This window comes from Pleuronectes platessa, chromosome 11, assembly GCF_947347685.1.
Source record: "Pleuronectes platessa chromosome 11, fPlePla1.1, whole genome shotgun sequence".
NCBI classification, from domain to species: domain Eukaryota; kingdom Metazoa; phylum Chordata; class Actinopteri; order Pleuronectiformes; family Pleuronectidae; genus Pleuronectes; species Pleuronectes platessa.
In genome coordinates this window covers 8,720,055-8,737,857 of record NC_070636.1, presented here as the reverse complement: position 1 = coordinate 8,737,857, position 17,803 = coordinate 8,720,055, and the positions used below count along the sequence as shown (strand labels likewise).

The window sequence follows — 17,803 nt, the reverse complement described above, 5'->3', positions numbered from 1 at the left end:
CCCCCCCGAAACGTTGAACTGTTCCTGTGAGTGAGACTCGACAGCATCACACTTCAGCTCCAGAACGACAGGCAGTGCGGTGAAACACACTCAACATGAACTCTGAGGCAGGACACGTCTGACACTGTCATCACAAACCCACGAAGAGCTGGCATAGCACGGCGCAGTACCGCAATCCAGACATGAGTGCAACTTCATGCAAAAAGAATAAATTAAAGACTAAATAAATAAATAAAGAGCTGCTCGCACTAATCATACAAAAGCAATGAGGGGGAACATGTCGTGAAGAGAGGGTCATCTAGCTCCATGCCGGGGGGGGGGCGTTCCCCCAGGTCATGTGACTTACAGTATTTATAATTTTTTTACACAGAATGACCTGCTGCAGTGGAACAGTGGGGGGGGGGGGGGGGGGGGGGGGTGGAGAAATCACAGCAAGCCATTCCTTATAGCAGTGATGAGGGAGATCGTTGGGTAATTACAGCAGTTTCTTTGTTTACAGGACGACACACACACACACTCGCTAATTAGACACATCTTGCTCCCAGCAAGGAGTGAAGAGACAATTCGTTTTTTTTTCTGTTCACATAGTGAAATCCTGTTAGATTACAGCATGCATTACTCTACGTGCTACTGCCAGGGTTTGCTGTTGTTGTTGTTGTTGTTGTTGATGATGTTGATATCAATTCTTCAAACTTGATGACTCTTATGTCCTCACAGGATGGGATGGCGCTCACTTTCCCCTCAGTGCCTCTGTAATCTCACTGTGCCTGGACACACACAGAAACACACAAAAACACACATAAGCAAATTTAGTATTGCTGCAGACTGCACAGCCGGGATAAATGAGTTAAAAATTGTTTATACGACTCTGTTGCAATGTGGCTCATCTCTTTACACTTTCTCTGCTTTTGGATTCAGAGGTTGCAGCAGCAGCCCTGATTATAAATAAGTGCTAAACAAGTATATTATTGTCTGATAAGGTGCCTGCAAATATTTAACTCTACGGACCCGATAATAAAAACAAACTTGCACATGGTTCCCACGCTTGCCTTGAAAAAAAATTCCATGCTACCTCCTGATTTTCCAGGTACCATATTAAGTAATGATCTATAGGCCCCTGAAGCTTTCTGCGCCCCCCTCCCCTCACAAACACAACCCCCTAGGACACCTGACTACTAACTTGATTTAAAAGATGTGCCAGTCAAGTCTACATTGTAAATGCTTAGAAATTATGTCTTATTGATATATCAATGCATGAAATAATGCAACAATCTGTAGATGAACAACAATTTATTGAACGGGAACTTTGAGACACATGAGCACTGGGATTGATATTTGTTCTCTCTTCCACTCCTCTCCTCTCCTATCTTATCCTGTCCTCTTCTCTCCACACCTCCCCTCTCGTATCCGCTCCTGTCTTCTCTTCCTACTCTTCTCAATTCCTCTCCACTCTTCTCCCTTTTCCTCTGTCATCCTCTACTCTTGTATCCTCCTCTTTCATCTTCTCCCCTCTTCTCTTCCTCATCCTGAATCTACAGCGTGTCATTGTCACTCACTCCTGTAATGCTTCACACATTTGAGATTATGAGTCTTACGTAGAAGAGGTAATATGCCTACCCTTACTCTGTAAAAGCTTTTGTAAATCAAACTAATGAACCTAAAAGGAAAAACATAAGGCTGGTTCCTCTGTGGTTCCTCAGTACAGCAACCTCAAAAATGTCTCACCCCAAATGTTCCTATTTAGTAGTATCATTTTTTTAAAGAAAAAACGAAAAATCACAAAATAGCTAAAAGTAGATATAAGAATGAATGTTACAAAATTGATCAAGACTAGACTGGTCATGTCAACTAGTATAGAAGTAATGTCACAGCCTAATGTGAAAATGTATTGGTAGTTAGCTAGCAACGCAAGCTAGCCAACACTAGCTAGTTAGTTAGCAAGCTGAATGTTGGCTAGCAAGATTGCACTGCATGTGCTTGCTAACCATCATTAATGAATCCAAATTCAAAACAAACTCCCCTAAATGTGGTGAATAACACGGTTTTATGAAAAGTCAGTGAGTGAAATACATATGGGGATCAAACATAGTTCTAGTATTTTAAAAGCAAGGTAAAAATTACGTCAACAATTCTAGTGTAAGCTGAAGCTAGCAAGTTGCAGCTTGCTAGCTAGCAAGATTGCACAGGTTACTAACTAACGTTGATAAACCCAGGTTTATCACACAGTTGAAACACAGCTTCTTACATTTGAGGATAAACTTGCATAAGAAGTTTCACTGAAGATGTCAAGGCTCCCGTGTTATTACTTCTTGGAAACTTTCAGTTGTCAGAGTACACCACAGAATGAATCTCAACGATATGTTAACATCATTTATTTAAAGTGTAAATCAAGTGACACATTCAAACATATTAAGAAACAAAATGCTGTAATACTGTAAAGAATAATATAAACACACAGGCAGATGCAATTCATGGATGTCTTGGTCCAAACATTCTTCGTCTTCATCACAGACACAATTTCAGCAACACAGTGAGGTGGGTCGCTGATGCTGTCATCAAAAACTGCCCTGATGAAGCAGCCGGTCACAGTGGTGGCAAAGAAGGGCATATGGCACCATTTCTCCAGCCTGTTTTGGAAAGGCAGATCCTCCTGAGCTCTTCAGGAGGGGGAGCAGGCTGATCCACCTCTCCACGAGCTTTCTTCTCCTCTGGCCCTTGGTCCTGCTCGACCTGCCTTTTCCTTTTGGTGCCAGCAGAAGCAGCACTGGCAACAGGGAACTTCCTGTCGGCATCTCCTCGAAGCCTCTGATACTCGAGTAATGTGATTTTCCTCTTGGGAACATTCAGATGTGCTGCTTGGAATCGATCCATGGCGTCTTTAATGGACTTCTCCTTCGTCGCGATCATTTCCGGTGTGGGAACTTTCATCCCAGCCGCTATCATCTCCGCTTCCCAATGCTTGAACTCACTCTCTGTGAATTCCTGGCTGGATACAGCGGAGAGAGACACAGGCGTGTCTCCACCAGCGTGCCTGAGATTGAGAAACAGGTTTGTCTGTTTTGATCCAAACATGTAGTAATAATTTTTCTCCTTCACAGACACAATTTCAGAAACACGTTGAGGTTGTTCGCCGAAGCTGTAATCAACATCTTCCCTGATAAAGCAGCCGGTCACAGTGGCGGCAAAGAAGGGCATGTGGCACAATTTCTCCAGCATGTTACGGGACAGGCAGATCCTCCTGAGCTCTTCAGCAGGGAGAGCAGGCTGATTCACCTCTCCACGAGCCTTCTTCTCCCCAGCCCCTTGGTCCTGCCTTTTCCAGTTGGTGCCAGCAGATCTCCCCGACGCTGCAGAACCATCACTGACAACAAGTAACTTGCTTTCCATCTTTTTGGCATCTCCTCGACGTCTTGCAGCGCTCCGTTTATCGACTGGTTGGTGTATTATACTCTTGGTACCTTTCAGAGATACTGTTCCGAATCGTTTCAGCTTAGCGACAATAAAGTCTAACTCTCCCTGAGTGAAGGTGTGATCCAGGGCTTCTGTGATGGACTTCTCCTTACTCGCGATCCTTTCCGGTGTTGGAAATTTCGTCCCAGCCGCTATCATCGCCAGTTTCCATTTCTTGAACTCACTCTCTGTGAATTCCTGGTTGGATACACACCTGAGAGTCACAATCTGTTCTTCCCCAGCGTGCCTGAGATTGAGAACCAGGTTTGTCCGTTTGGATCCAAACTTGTAGTCATTCTTCATCTCGATCACAGACACAATTTCAGCAACACAGTGAGGTGGGTCGCTGATGCTGTCATCAAAAACTGCCCTGACGAAGCAACCGGTCACAGTGGTGGCAAAGAAGGGCATGTGGCACCATTTCTCCAGCCTTTTACTGGACAGGCAAATCCTCTTGAGCTCTTCAGGAGCGAGAGCAGGCTGAGTCACCTCTCCACGAGCCTTCTTCTCCTCAGGCCCTTTGCCGTGCTTGACCTTCCTTTTCTTTTTGGAGCCAGCAGATCTCCCCGACGCTGCAGAAGCATCAACGTCAACAAGGAACAAAATGCTTTTCGCCACTGGAGACATCTCCTTAGAAGGACTTTGGGCTCCGTGAAGGGCCTGAAAAATGAAACATAGAATTCATGATTTAAACTCCAGGTCAATCAATCAATAGAAGTACAGTATCATTAATATTAATACGGCTCACTGGATATCAGAAGGACCAATTGTGATGCATTTACTCAACAAACTATGAAAATGTATTTGAGCCCTAGCCCAAACATGAATATATTATAATGTATTACAGTTGCAATGGATAGTAATCGTCTAATGATCTCACCTTTTGGGGTTTTCTGTCCATCGCAGAGTTTTCTCAAGAGTCCTGAAAAGTGCAGCTGCTAATCTCACGATCCAAGAAGCAAGTGAGATTTGTTCAGAGAGAGGATTATTCTCCATGAAGACAACACAAGAAGTCATCCAATATATAGTATTTTATCTCATCAAAGGATAAGGGCATCAAAGGATCAGATCAAATGTATCAAAGGACCTTTTAGTCCAGATAGGGTAAAACATCAGAATTGCCTTTAATAATTCCCAAATATGATATCAGTTAAAATAACCCCATTCTCTTTTAGTTAATTGCAGTAAAAAAAACGCACAAACATATATGAATGGATTTTTAATAGTAGTTGCTCTAGTCATTATTTAAACGGATGATTTTATGGTTTTATAGCAAACAACTGAGAATCAGTGTTAATCTTGGCAGCTATTTTTGATTTAGTCTTAGTCTTAGTCTTTTGACAAAAATGCATATTAGTTTTACAGGGTTCCCACGCTTGCCTTGAAAAAAAATTCCATGCTACCTCCTGATTTTCCAGGTACCATATTAAGTGATGATCTATAGGCCCCTGAAGCTTTCCGCCCCCATCCGCGCCCCCTTCCTCACACACAGACAACCCCCTAGGACACCTGACTACAGTATTGCCAACTTGGCGACTTTGTCGCTAAATCTGGGGACTTTCCAGATCCTCATGGCGACTTTTTTGTTAAAAGCTACTAGCGACAAATCTAGCGACTTTTTCCGATGATATTGGAGACTTTCTGGTGTTTTGGAGACTGACATGAAAGCACGTATCGTTCTGCAGTGACTGTCCTCAACGAGCAGCTGCCGTGAGCCCCTCCGCCGTCACAACGCACTCACAGGCGGTCAGTCTCCCAGTAGCCTTGCGCAGCAGTCCCAGCTGCAGTCAGAGCAGAGAGGAGACCCACACTCCGCGTTCTCCAGACTGCAAATGAATCGCGCGTGCGCAAGGCCGCCGCTGTTCTGGCTTACAGAGCGGAATGTAAGTGTCAATGTATCTTCACTGTCACTGGAAAACATGGATCATTGAGTTCAGTCTCTTCATCGATGCAGAGTCCACATCGCGATGCATCTACCAGAGTGTCTCTTTTGGATAATTTTGCCGGTCCCAAGCCCGGATAAAGGAGGCTTGGATGTAGAGCTCGCAATTCCGCCCCACTTAACAGCCTTTTGATTAAATTTGATATTCTAACATTTAACAATACAGGACAAAATTGATTTATATATATGGGTCTAGATACAGCATTAAGTCATGACGTTATTTTGAGAAGTGATGGCCTATTTCAATTGCAAGATAAAAAATAAAAAAACAAGAATCAACAGAAGACAACGGAAGCGTATTGCATTAAAAAAACAGCTTGTTTGAAATAGGAAATACGTGAATGAAATACGCCTCCGTAGAAGAAAGCTCATTTTTAGTTCAAACATATTTAGGCTTTTTTTCCCTCACTTTTTTACGATTATTACAATTAGGCAAATTAGGCGATGACGTCATTTAGCGGCTTCTAGCGACTTTTAGGACAGCCAATAGCTACTTTCCTTACTGAGGAGTTGGCAACACTGCCTGAGTACTTACTTGATTTAAAAGATGTGACAGTCAAGTCTACATTGTAAATGCTTTTGAGATTATGAGTCTTACGTAGAAGGGCTGTAGTATGCCTACTCTTACTCTGTAAAAGCTTTTGTAAATCAAACTAATGAACCTAAAAGGGAAAACATAAGGCTGGTTCCCCTGTGGTTCCTCAGTACAGCAACCTCACTATAGTAAGCTTAGCTTAACAGTATAGATGTATAGAATCAGTCTGGTCATGATCAATGATTTTTCAAAAATGTCTCACCCCAAATGTTCCTATTTAGTAGTATAATTTTTTTGAAAGAAAAAAACGAAAAATCACAAAATAGCTAAAAGTAGATATAAGATTGAATGTTAAAAAATGTATCAAGACTAGACTAGTCATGTCAACTAGTATAGAAGTAATGTCACAGCCTAATGTGAAAATGTATTGGTAGTTAGCTAGCAATGCAAGCTAACTACCAATACCAACTACGAAGATTGCACTGCATGTGCTTGCTAACCATAATTAATGAATCCAAATTCAAAACAAACTCCCCTAAATGTGGTGAATAACACGGTTTTAGGAAAAGTCAATGAGTGAAATACAGATGGGGATCAAACATAGTTCTAGTATTTTAAAAGCAAGGTAAAAATTAAACAATTATAGTGTAAGCTGCTAGCTAGCAAGTTGCAGTTAGCTAGTTAGGAAGATTGCACTGCTTACTAACTAACGTTGATAAACCCAGGTTTATCACACAGTTGAAACACAGCTTCTTACATTTTGAGGATAAACTTGCATAAGAAGTTTCACTGTAGATGTCAAGGCTCCCGTGTTGGCTGGAAATGCATGTATTTGACCCTTCTATTGAGATCGCGAGTAATGTTTCTCGGTTATTATTCCCGAAGTCCACCAATCCGAAACTATACTTTTAAAGTCCATATCACCAGGTTTCCTGCATCGAATTCCATCATCAAATATACCAGATAGGATGCCAAGAGCATGTTCTACAACATGGGATCATCCATTTCTATCTACAGTGAAAAGCTGTTCACATGTAAAGGGTTTTTATAAATTCATCTTAATTCTGTGCTCAATAGTTTAACTATATTACTATTTTACACATCGATAACATTTTCCAGGACAACTGTTTCAATTTCCATGTAAGTGTTCACTTTTGCTCAGTTTCCATGACTTTTCCAAACCTGGAAAATGAACAAATAAATTCCATGTTTTCCATGGTTTCCAGGTACCGTGGGAACCCTGTTGCAGTAAATATTAATTGTGGCAACTGTTCCTCTTGTTATGGAGAATTCATGTACTTCAGGCAGCTTGTTTCTAGGCCACGTTTGCCATAACTTTTTTTTTTTCTTCACATTCTCTCAAGGTCGTGAGTTAATTATCCTGTTATCTCGTAAAATCCGAATTTTTTTGTATGAATCCTCAATTATCTCGTTATCTTGAGTCAATAAAGCTGCAGTAGGTTAAATGTGCTGAACATCTTAATTAATTATAGCTCCTACTTTTCACTCGTCATTCTGCTTCAGCTGGAAAAAGAGAGGAAATGTATCGTGTTTGTGTTTTGTTCGATCTAAATGGCTGACACAAATATTTCTCTGCTCAGTTTTTTTGTGGTTTACGGTATTTAGTTAACATGCAAAACTGGCTTTGACAGGTTCAATTATGAAAGGCCTGTATTCACATGTAGCTGGACTCACCTCTGTCCCCACCGTTCCTCATGTTGGCGTCCTCTTCCTCCGCCACGTCGTCAACTTTAAAAAATAAAACCCAAGTTCAGTGACAACGTTTTTTCTTTGCTTTGTTAAAAACTCAAAAATATAGAGGGAAACGTATCAGACGCAGGTGTAAGAATGACAACAATATCAGGGAAGGATACATGCTTCAATAAAGACTCAAACCCCAGGAAACAAAGGAAGATAGAATCCAGATGCTAAAACAGGCTTTTGTCATAAAACTTTAGCTGTGGACTGACCTGAGTGCAGCTCTTTCACCAGAGATGACATGGTGTTTGTGATTGAATCAGCAGCCACTAGTAAATCATTCCGAAGGTTTCTAGGTACACCTGGGGAACAGACACATGTCAGAACCAGAGTAGAAACACATGCGGCCTGTAGTTGTGCAGTGAAACCATGTGAAAGTGTAGAAAGAGGAAAGGCCGGCAAACAGGCAGAGGCAGCTGAAGTGCACATTGTAAACTTGTGTTCACAGAGCACTATTCCAAAAGTGCTACTGAGGTCTTCTTCCCACACTGGCATTAATTACTCAGGACGTTCTACATTTTGCATGAGTTTGCAATGAATGCTTTGTTGCAGGTGTTGGTTTCCACTCACCCTGAGCGAAGGCCTCGAGCACGTCCCCCCCCACCCCTGCCAGGCAGTCCTGGGGTGTGTGGGTTGGGGTGGACCCAGCCGAGGTGGAGCGTATGGGCATGGGCATGGAGCATCCGGCGCCGTGACTGGGGGAGGAGTGAGGAGAGCTTCCGGACTGGGACTGCAAGATAAGATAAGAAGAAGAAAGACACGCCGATGAAAGTTACAGCATCATCAGCAAAGAGCACAGCGTCCACAGAGCAGCATTAAAATAGATTTGAAGAAAGAGGGCTATGTTTCATCAGCCTGTCGTCTGCAATGAAATTAGGAACATAGAGCATGTTGTTGTGACATAAGCTTCACAAATAATGAAATACTTCCACTTTTCGGTTATTCAGCACCCGGAAATGATCAAGTATCATGACTTTTGAGGAACAGGTTCTCCTCACTGCTTATTTTTTGTTCCTGTATTATTATCACTTTATTCTTATGATATTACAATGTTCCTCTTATAATTAATGACATTAGTCTCAAAACCTAATTTTCTTCCCTTCAATATGACCCTAATACTTCCAGGTTTGTCCCACCTCTAAGGATTTTGATTAATCTCTTCATGGACAAAACCAGTTCTGGACCAGCTGCGTTCCAATGAAGGACGCCGTGGTGCAGTCCCAGATTTCAGCTTTAGGAAGCGTTGACATCTTTATTTTTAAAGGTGACTTTAAACAAACAAACACAGAAACAGATGTGACCGATAGATTTGAATCCTTTCGGGGCCGAACAAACAAAAACCACGGTATGAAGGCAAGAACATCTTCAGCTAATCCTGCACTGGCTGGCTGCACTCGGAGTCTCTGTGGTGCACCTTTGCTGCACCGGGGGGGTAATGAGAAGCATGTGTGGGCGGGCGGCTGGGGCCTGTGCTGAGCTGGGAGCTATATCTCACGGAGAAACGATGACTGTGTGTCTCTGGGACTAGTGCAGGCCCAGGTCAATGGCTCGGAGCCAGGCAGCAGATGGCCGGCCAGACTGCAGTCACATTAGAAAGTCTCTGACATTGGGGCTGAAGGAAAACACGCTTCTCTCAAACTTGTTCGGACGACGGACGTCAGGAACGCGTTTTGTAAGAATGAGTCTCCGTCTGGGTAAGAGGACTGGATCAGTGCAACCCGGTTAGAGGGTGGAATCCTATCATCTTCTCAAACTTCCTTTAACCACAGCTGTGTGAAGGGAGGCGTACAGAGGCGTTAAAAACTAAACGCTGTTACTCCAGTCAGGTATTGAGCCTGTCAGACTGAATTAAGGGCAACTTACTGCCTGCTTCTGCTCCTCATCCTATCAGCCAGCAAAGGTAAGCAGAGAGAGAGAGAGGGAGAGGGAGAGAGCAAGAAGAGTGAGAGCAACAGAATTAACGCAGTGAAAGGAAGGACTTCTGCATGCACCCTACGGTCGTGGATCATTTAAAGGGTCAGCATCTAATTTCATTAAACATACCAGCTAGGCTTTTAGGATATAATATGTTATCAATGACAGAACCTGTAAAATGCCAAAGAGTAACAGCAGGTCTACATCTTATCTCTACTGGTTCAGGGGCCTTTTCGTCCCACTTGAGTGCAGCACCCCTGCACACAGGCCATGGTCTCACCTTGAGCAGCCTCATGAGCCCCTCCAGCTGCACCATCAGCTCCCGTCTGCTCTCCTGCAGCGCCGACATGCGCCTCTCCAGCTCGTCCTTCCTGTGTCTGCAACAGGAGGACAGGCTTTAAGAAGAATAAAGGAGGAAGTTCAACCTGGTTTTGACACTGATGAAGCATAAAGCAGACAGGCAGGCTGTAATTGTGCCTCGATTGATTACGTCTATTATATTACGCACATATAATAATAAATTCCCATGGACATGTATTTCCATTTTTAGCAAATATCTCCAGACAAGAGGCTTATATCTTTACCAAAACTTCTACTTCATATTTTATTCTTAACTAAGGGTCCACTACTTCAATGATTCATGTGCAGAAATATATCTTTGTGTTTTTGTTTTTACCTGCACCAATGACAAATCCACAAATCTTTATTCTTTGGGCATTTTATTTTGCAGTAACCACTTGTTATTTAACTTTTTTTTGGACAGCAAAATTTGAGTGTAAAGACTGAACCAAGTTCAGTTGACCTGTGTTTAGCACTTTATACCATGACCTGGATGACTGAGGATCACCACAGACATTTGAGCATGGACCTGGGATTTTTTTATCTACATCTAACATCCAGGAAGCAGCTAGAACAACAACCTCCCTGGTCAACAGAAATACTTCTGTTCTGTTCAAAACATCTTTTAATCAACATGAATTTGACAAGATGGACGAGGACAGTTGTGAAGGAGATATACTGTTGATATTATCTCCCTCTCGTGCATAAGCAGCGCTGGTAGAAGGGAGAGGAGAGAGATCGACTAGTTCCTGAGTTTCAAATTATATTAAATTCTAATTATTTTTAATTGAATTGAGGAGAGAACAACCTTCCCACAGGTCATCTGAGATTAAGCCTCCTGATGTGTACGTCTCTTTTTAGTGAAGACTCCAGCCTGTTATCGCCCTCTGGTGTTCAAATTGTCTCTGTAGCAACCATTTGTCAGATGTTTGAATTAAAACTGGGGAAAGTAATAATTGGTGTGTAAACAAGTTGGTAAGATTTAATCTTTACTGTTTAATTATTTTGTTTTCGCACAAGTATATGGAACTGTTTCCCTACAACAATCATTCAACATGCAAAAGAGTCCGAATGTGAGGATAATGGAAAAATTAAGATTCAATGCATCAAGCTAAATTAAGTGTTGTAGGGCGATTATTATAAATATTCATTATTCATTATTTAGGGCAGAGCAGACAAATAAGAAGTCGTTCAAGGCAACAACCGCTGTAACATGTCCTCACAGGATGACTCTCATCCAAGAACTGAACCCAGGGGTCTCGTCGTCCTGCCAGCGTGATAAATGCCAACGCTGCAAATTTTTAAAAAAACACCCTCCTGAATTAGAGGAGACATTATTTCTACTTGAAGAATGAGCTCAGCCCATAAATACACAACAGCCCTGCAGTGGTTTTACTATTTAATTTTCGTAATATATATCCTCGCTCCTTTTTCCCTTTCTTTCATTGGGAGCAAGAAGCTGTCGCAGCTGGGACGATACCTGAGAAGCCGCAGCTCAGTCAGAAGCGTGGGGTTCTGCTGGGCTTTCTCCGGGGTCGGCTGAGAGGCCTGTTCATGCTCCAGACGCAGCCTCTGGATCTCCTGCAGGATCTCCCTGAATAAGTCAGACGAGATAATAAAAAGATATTCCTTTATGAGTCCCGCAGCGTGGAAGCTGTTCAGCAGCAGTGGAGAAGAGATTCTTTGAAAGTACTGATGCATTATTGAAAAAGCCGGTCAAGTCTATATTCAAATTGTAACAGTATTATGAGCAAAACATACTTTTTAAGTAAAAAACACATCTCATGCAGAATGACTGCTTCGAGAGTGTTCTATTTATTACCATTATATATATAATATACTTTTTTTTTTATAGAAATAAACAATTGAACAATTGTTAAAATACGTTACTGTTTTAATTATAGAGTTTAGAGGTACTGGTAGGAGTATTTTCGTGAGAGTGAGGCTAGCTGTTTCCACCTGGTTCCACTCTTTATGCTAAGCTTACCGCACCGCTAGTTATAGCCTTGTATTTACCAGACAGATCCTAAAGTGCTATGAGTCTCTTAATCTCATTCCAGGAAAAAAGGAAAAACTTGTATTTCACAAAATGTAATAGTGTACACTTTACTATATTGTGCTTATTTGTTACCTCCAGCAAAGAAGTTACATTTTCACCCCTGTCCGTTTTTTTGTAAGGAAGATAACGCACAAATTATTGGAAGGATTCCCATGAAAATCCCATTACATTTTGTTTTGGATCCACAAATCTTTGATCACTTTCTTTAAAATTTCAACAGGGCGTTTTTCTCCCCAGAGATTGATTCATGGATCTTGGGAAAAAATAAAATCAAGCGTATTTAGGGGACTGATATTAATGAGTGTGTGCAACTTGGTGCAGCTTCATTGAATTTAAGAGGACTGCTAGGCCTTGGTGGAGGTGTGCGCTCTACTAAGTGCCATTCCAGTTTATGTTTAACGTGCAAAATGCAAAGTAACTACAGCTGTCAGATAAATGTTGTGAAGTAATAAGTGCAATACTTCCCTGTGACATGCAGTAGAAGTATTCAGTAGCTTCAGTAGTAGAAGTAACTATAGTTTGGTACTTAAATAAATCTGTTTAGTTATACCACTGCAAATGATTCGATACAAAGTGATTGATTTCCACTGAATAAAAGATGTTTCAGTGAATCCTACCTGTTTTTGTTCTCCAGCTCTGCGATCAGCTGCCTCTGCTGCTTGTTGGCATCGAAGTTGAAACTCAGATCTGTTGGAGGACACTGTTGCTGAAATTTAAAAAAAGATCACAGAAAGAAATGAATTATCTGCTGGAGACTGATTATGCTTGTGCAAGTAAGATGGAGCCATTTTAGGTCACCTCAGATTTTCTTTATCCTTCCACATAATGCAAATAAGAAATCCAATCACACCCCAAACCCACAGCAACCCCACATTAACACTTTATGACTTCTGACGGAATTTTTTGTGAATCCAAAATAATATATAAAGATTTACTGCAAGCCAAGTTTATTCCTAATCTTTGATTTTTTTGTGAAACCAAACCACATGTTTTAATTTAGTCATGAGGAAGTCACAGGAAATAAAGTCATGTGCAGCTTAATTTCATCTCGTGAATATCAGCATGTTCATTCTCAATGCATTGGATCTGTTTCCCTTCAGTGCTAATGCTAACCCAGCATTTCCTCGTGCAGCTGCTTCACATGAAACCAATGCAACTGACCAAATGCAATGTATTGTGTGTTTATTAACAGTTATTAATAATATGTCTAAAAAACCAGACAAAATCCATTTCTTAAATTTTAAATCATCCAGGAAATGTTGGCTGTATTTTTGTAGAAGGGGACGGAACTGGAGACGTGTCCTCCTTGTTTATTTATAGTCAGTTGTCCAGCTACTCGTGCCTTGGGCAAGAAGAAGAAGAATTTAGAGACACTCACCGTGGAGTTGCCCGCCTCGGCCGCCAGGCGGGCAGCGTAGCGAGCGATGAGGCGGTGCTCTTCATCTAGCCGGCTGGGACTCTCCAAGACACTGTCCAGAGTCAGAGATGGAGAGATACATCACGCACACACAAACCCACACACACATACACACACTGAATCCAATGTCACAAGCTCTTATGTAAGTAGAAGGAAAAGTTTGAGCAGTCAAAGTGATCATGTAAGAGAATTTGCATGAAAAAGGAAACTTTGTGATTAAGGTGACCTTAATTTATGACACTTGGCTTTGACTCCAGTGTTGACAGACAGTCTGAGTTAATTGGTCATAACAATGAACGGAGATGGATGGGACAGAATGCAGTATGCCAAATCCCTTTCGACCGCGCCAAGGCCCATGCTGGCCATTTCATCACCGACTGGAAATGTCAAATACGGCATGAGACTTTAAATGATCACGGGCGTGGCATGTGGCGTGGACAAATGACCGAACATATGCTGTCCTTTCTCGGCAGCCGGCCTGAAATGAGGAGTGAAGGGGAGCTGAAATGGTGCCGGGCGCCGTCTAACTGCGACTGGTGAGCGAGCGATGATTAAGATCATTAAACACAATCTGGCTTCGAGTGCACTGCATCAACAACCGCAGCCCCGGCACGGTTCACTACCCCGGCCCTGAAAAACACCAGCAAAAAATCATCACTTGTGTTAAAAGCTTATCTTTCTCAAAGCAAGATAAAAAAATAAAAAATAAAAAGCTGCTGTGGTGTGATGAGATAATTTTAGCAAATCCCGGCTCCTACCTCCCTTGTTTAAAGATTTTTTTTGTTTCATTGAAGTTATCTAAAAATACTCTGCAGATCACTCGACTCGTTTCAAGATAACTTCCACTGACTCGAGAGAACTCTGCAAAAAGGAAAAGAGTGAAATCGCTCCTCAAACTGTAAATGCACTTCCTTTTTACATCCTGTTTTAGGGAGGATGTCAAAATATGTCCTTTTAAATGGAACACTTCCTAAATAATTGATCAGGCTCGTCCTTGGGCGAAAGCATCGACACAGCCTGAGGGTTCCTGCAGGATTAAAGTAAAACATTAACAAGCATCAAGGAGCTGCTCGGGGTCGGATCGGGAGAAGCTGTGACCCTACACAGACTACATGTCGGGATCTGCAGGCCATCAGTCTCCATGCTGCCTCTGGCGTCGCTTCTTCAGGGAGTTTCCCAGCGATGCCAGAGGATCTGTGCCATGTTTTGGACCAAGATGCACAAACTGCCTGGAAGCTCTCCTGAGCTGGCATCGTTCCCAGGTAGTTTTATTTTAGTCACACATTCTGTCTTTTCCTTTTTCTTTCACTCAAACACGATATCTCTCGATACTGATACACAACGGATTCTTTCGACACTTAAACATATGAAGGTCAAAACTCTGAGAGGAAATCTGAACGTCATGTTGAAGAGGTGACGTTGCTTCTAACTGCATCTTTCATTATTATAGATTACATGTGTGTATGGGTGGGAGAAGGGGATCAGCCTGGACAGGTTGCAGACATATTGCAAGATATAGACAAAACAATCTGACATTCTCGATTTAGAAATTTCCAGTCAAACTAATCCACAATCTGCATGTCTTTGGACAGTGGGAGGAAGCCAGAGTAACCAGATAAAAACCACACAGACACAGGAGGAACACGCACACAGGCCAAACCAGTATTCAAACTGGGTACAAACCATGCTTTGCCACAGTGCTGCCCTTCAGCAAATACATTCTCCGTTATCTAATTCTATGTTTTCAGGTCCCGGTTGTGGTGGGCTGCTGACTCAGTTCATGTCACCTCCCCTCTATCTCTCCAAGCTTGAGACAGCATTTTCTTTAGTTATTAAAATGTTATCTCCCGCTGCCGTGGCTCTGCATGACTAACAGGTAATAAATACAGCGGCGGTGGCGGCGGTGGTTCACCCTTGGAGGACCAGCGCTATAGTGAGCGATTGTCTTCGAGAGAGAGAGAGAGAGAGAGAGAGAGAGAGAGAGAGAGAGAGAGAGAGAGAGAGAGAGAGGGAACAGATGCAATGTCAGCAGAGCAGACAGTATCAGAGAGCCGACTGTGATACAGGCTGTAACGCTCACTTCCCCCCTCAACCTTTTCCTCCGACTCCGCACTGACACGCTATCATGGATCGCTCTTTTGTAAATTCTGTCTTTCGTGAAAAGTGGAATTTGAAAGGGTCAACGCACACAGACGGTGCTGCTCTTCAGATCTCGGCTCCTGGGCTGAGGCAGAGCCTCAAGGAGCTTTGCATTATTCAGAGGTGACATCTTTGGCTCAAAGGCAGGCAGGCCAGCGCAGGGTAATTCCAACACTGGATTAATATTTACAAACCAAATGTGACACAAAGACAGCCGGGTAGCGATCGGCCCTGTGTTGTCTGCAAACCTCACCCTCAGTGAAACCTGCTCCTTCCCTCCTCATTCAACACCTTATCTGCCGCTCTCCAACACCACGCTCAACACAACCTATTTTGGAAGCGTCACACCGGCTTAATGCGCAATTCCTGCCCCAAATATGGCAGCTTTGTAGTTGTTATGGCCGCCCGAGGCAAACAGCATCCTCGGTTGCATGACATCTTCCCAAAGCAGCTCTGACTCACAGAGCAAAATGTCAAGACAAAGGTTATCAGGCTTCTTCATTAGTGCCACAGCGAGACAAACCTCAAGAGAGCAGCGTCGCCTTCCACTTTGCAACACGTGACGTCTTCCACTGACCTCCACGACGTCCTGAAGCAAGGCATCGCTTTACCGCCTCCGGAGGCCCCATCTCCTCAGCTTCCCTCAGACCTGCTCTAATCCTGATGCTGTCAGCCCACAGAGACATGACTGCACTGCACAAAATGCTCCTCCGCAAGAACCTTAATCTAGTATTGATTGTTAGCATCTCATTTTTTATACATGCAGAAAGGAAATCTTCCAGCAGGGTTAGATGATTCAATTGTCTTCAAAATGTAAGGGTATCCTTGATATATATGATAGAATAATGCACTTTTTAAGGCTCATATCTTTTTTGCAGTTTGCACGCTGCCCTTCGGCTGCCTGGGTCCTGGTGTAGTACTGATAACCCTGCCCAGAGGAGCAGAAGTGTGTGTGTGGGGGGGGGGGGGGGGGGGGGGGGGGCTGCCATTCAGTCTCTCTCTCTCAACTGTCTACAAAGCCTTTGTCTGGGTTTCAAACCTGATCTTTAAAAAGGTGGATGGTCACACCTCTATTATTTCTGTACAGTGGACGGTGACGCCTCCTCCCTGCTAATGTGTTGTGGGACGTCCCGAGTCCCCGAGCGCTTCCATCTTGCAAACACAAAGTGCACACCAAAAAATTGTGATGGGAGAGACACCGATGCACAAAAGAGAAATTCACCCGGCGCGGACCTGCAGGACAGTGAGTGAGGATCCATTGCAGCTCCCCTCTGCATGCCCTCCATCATCCAATTCAAAATAACGATGGCTCATTACCACACTATGAATAAACAGCAACAGAGGTGGCCTTCAACTGAGACGGGCTCGAATGAGGAGGGCAATTAGGCAGCGATCACGGAGAGCGGGCGCCGGCTATCTGCTTACATGGTGAAGGCTCCAATTCCATCGTGATCTATTTGTCAAATCAGCCCTTTCAGCAGGAGCGCTCACACACCCTTCATGACAGCGGAACAAATCTCCCTCTAAAAATACACTCACAAGGGCAACGCTGCTCGGATGCAAAAAAAAAGACGAATGTGTGTCAAGTGTGAGAGTCAAGTCAAGTGTGGAGCAAATAACATCTGTCCCCCCCCGAGGAGAGAGGATGTCACCTTTTCTGAGGACACACTGAATTCCGTGTGATTAAACAGATTTATCATGTAGGCGTGTGACTTAAACTGATGTTTTCTCGTCTTTAGGGAGAACACTTGGGGGGGGGGGGGGATAATCAAGTGAACCCAGTTCTGTGGAATAACTAAAAACACATCCTTTAAAAAAAGAAACATGGTGCCTTGGGGTGCTTACCTTTTGGTGGGAGTAGGTGCCCCAGAGGACATGAGAATTGTGTCGTTCATGTTGTTGGCCACTGGTTTCGGCTGACTAAAAAGACAAGATTAGAGGACTTTAATGCTACACTGCAGAGGCCTGTGGTGCTGGTCACCAGTGAATGGAGGAGAGGGCATTTGCATTGTATTAATATTCATAAATCAAGACAAAAGAGGGCGAGAGGGGAGGCAGGTGGCGGCCATTGCAAACTCCTGATGGGTGGATGCCTGTTGTCCCCGTGCTAACTTAAGAACTGTCGTTAAATAATTGACTTTTTTTACCGCAAACGGCAATCTACACGTTTTTTTCCCGGCTATTAGCTTAAACTTAATTAACACGAGCAAATGCGACAACAGCCGACAAGAAATCTAATTAAAGTGGAAG

At 43.1% G+C, this 17,803-nt stretch overlaps 1 protein-coding gene across 2 annotated transcripts in view; it reads right to left on the bottom strand.

Annotated features, from left to right (window-relative positions):
• Nucleotides 1-730: 730 nt before the first annotated feature.
• The window catches only part of dtnbb (dystrobrevin, beta b), a 28,564-nt gene continuing 11,491 nt past the window's right edge, over nt 731-17,803 (bottom strand). Inside the window, exons 9-19 of one of the 2 annotated variants that reach the window (XM_053435340.1) lie at nt 17,399-17,473; nt 13,376-13,466; nt 12,615-12,703; nt 11,419-11,532; nt 9,880-9,976; nt 9,549-9,569; nt 8,256-8,415; nt 7,898-7,987; nt 7,607-7,676; nt 7,428-7,445; nt 731-767 (exon numbers count right to left, since the gene is read on the bottom strand). In XM_053435340.1, the coding sequence (XP_053291315.1) occupies nt 731-767; nt 7,428-7,445; nt 7,607-7,676; nt 7,898-7,987; nt 8,256-8,415; nt 9,549-9,569; nt 9,880-9,976; nt 11,419-11,532; nt 12,615-12,703; nt 13,376-13,466; nt 17,399-17,473 (862 nt within the window). The remainder of the gene's footprint in view (nt 768-7,427; nt 7,446-7,606; nt 7,677-7,897; nt 7,988-8,255; nt 8,416-9,548; nt 9,570-9,879; nt 9,977-11,418; nt 11,533-12,614; nt 12,704-13,375; nt 13,467-17,398; nt 17,474-17,803) is intronic. The other variant, XM_053435341.1, reaches the window with a different exon arrangement.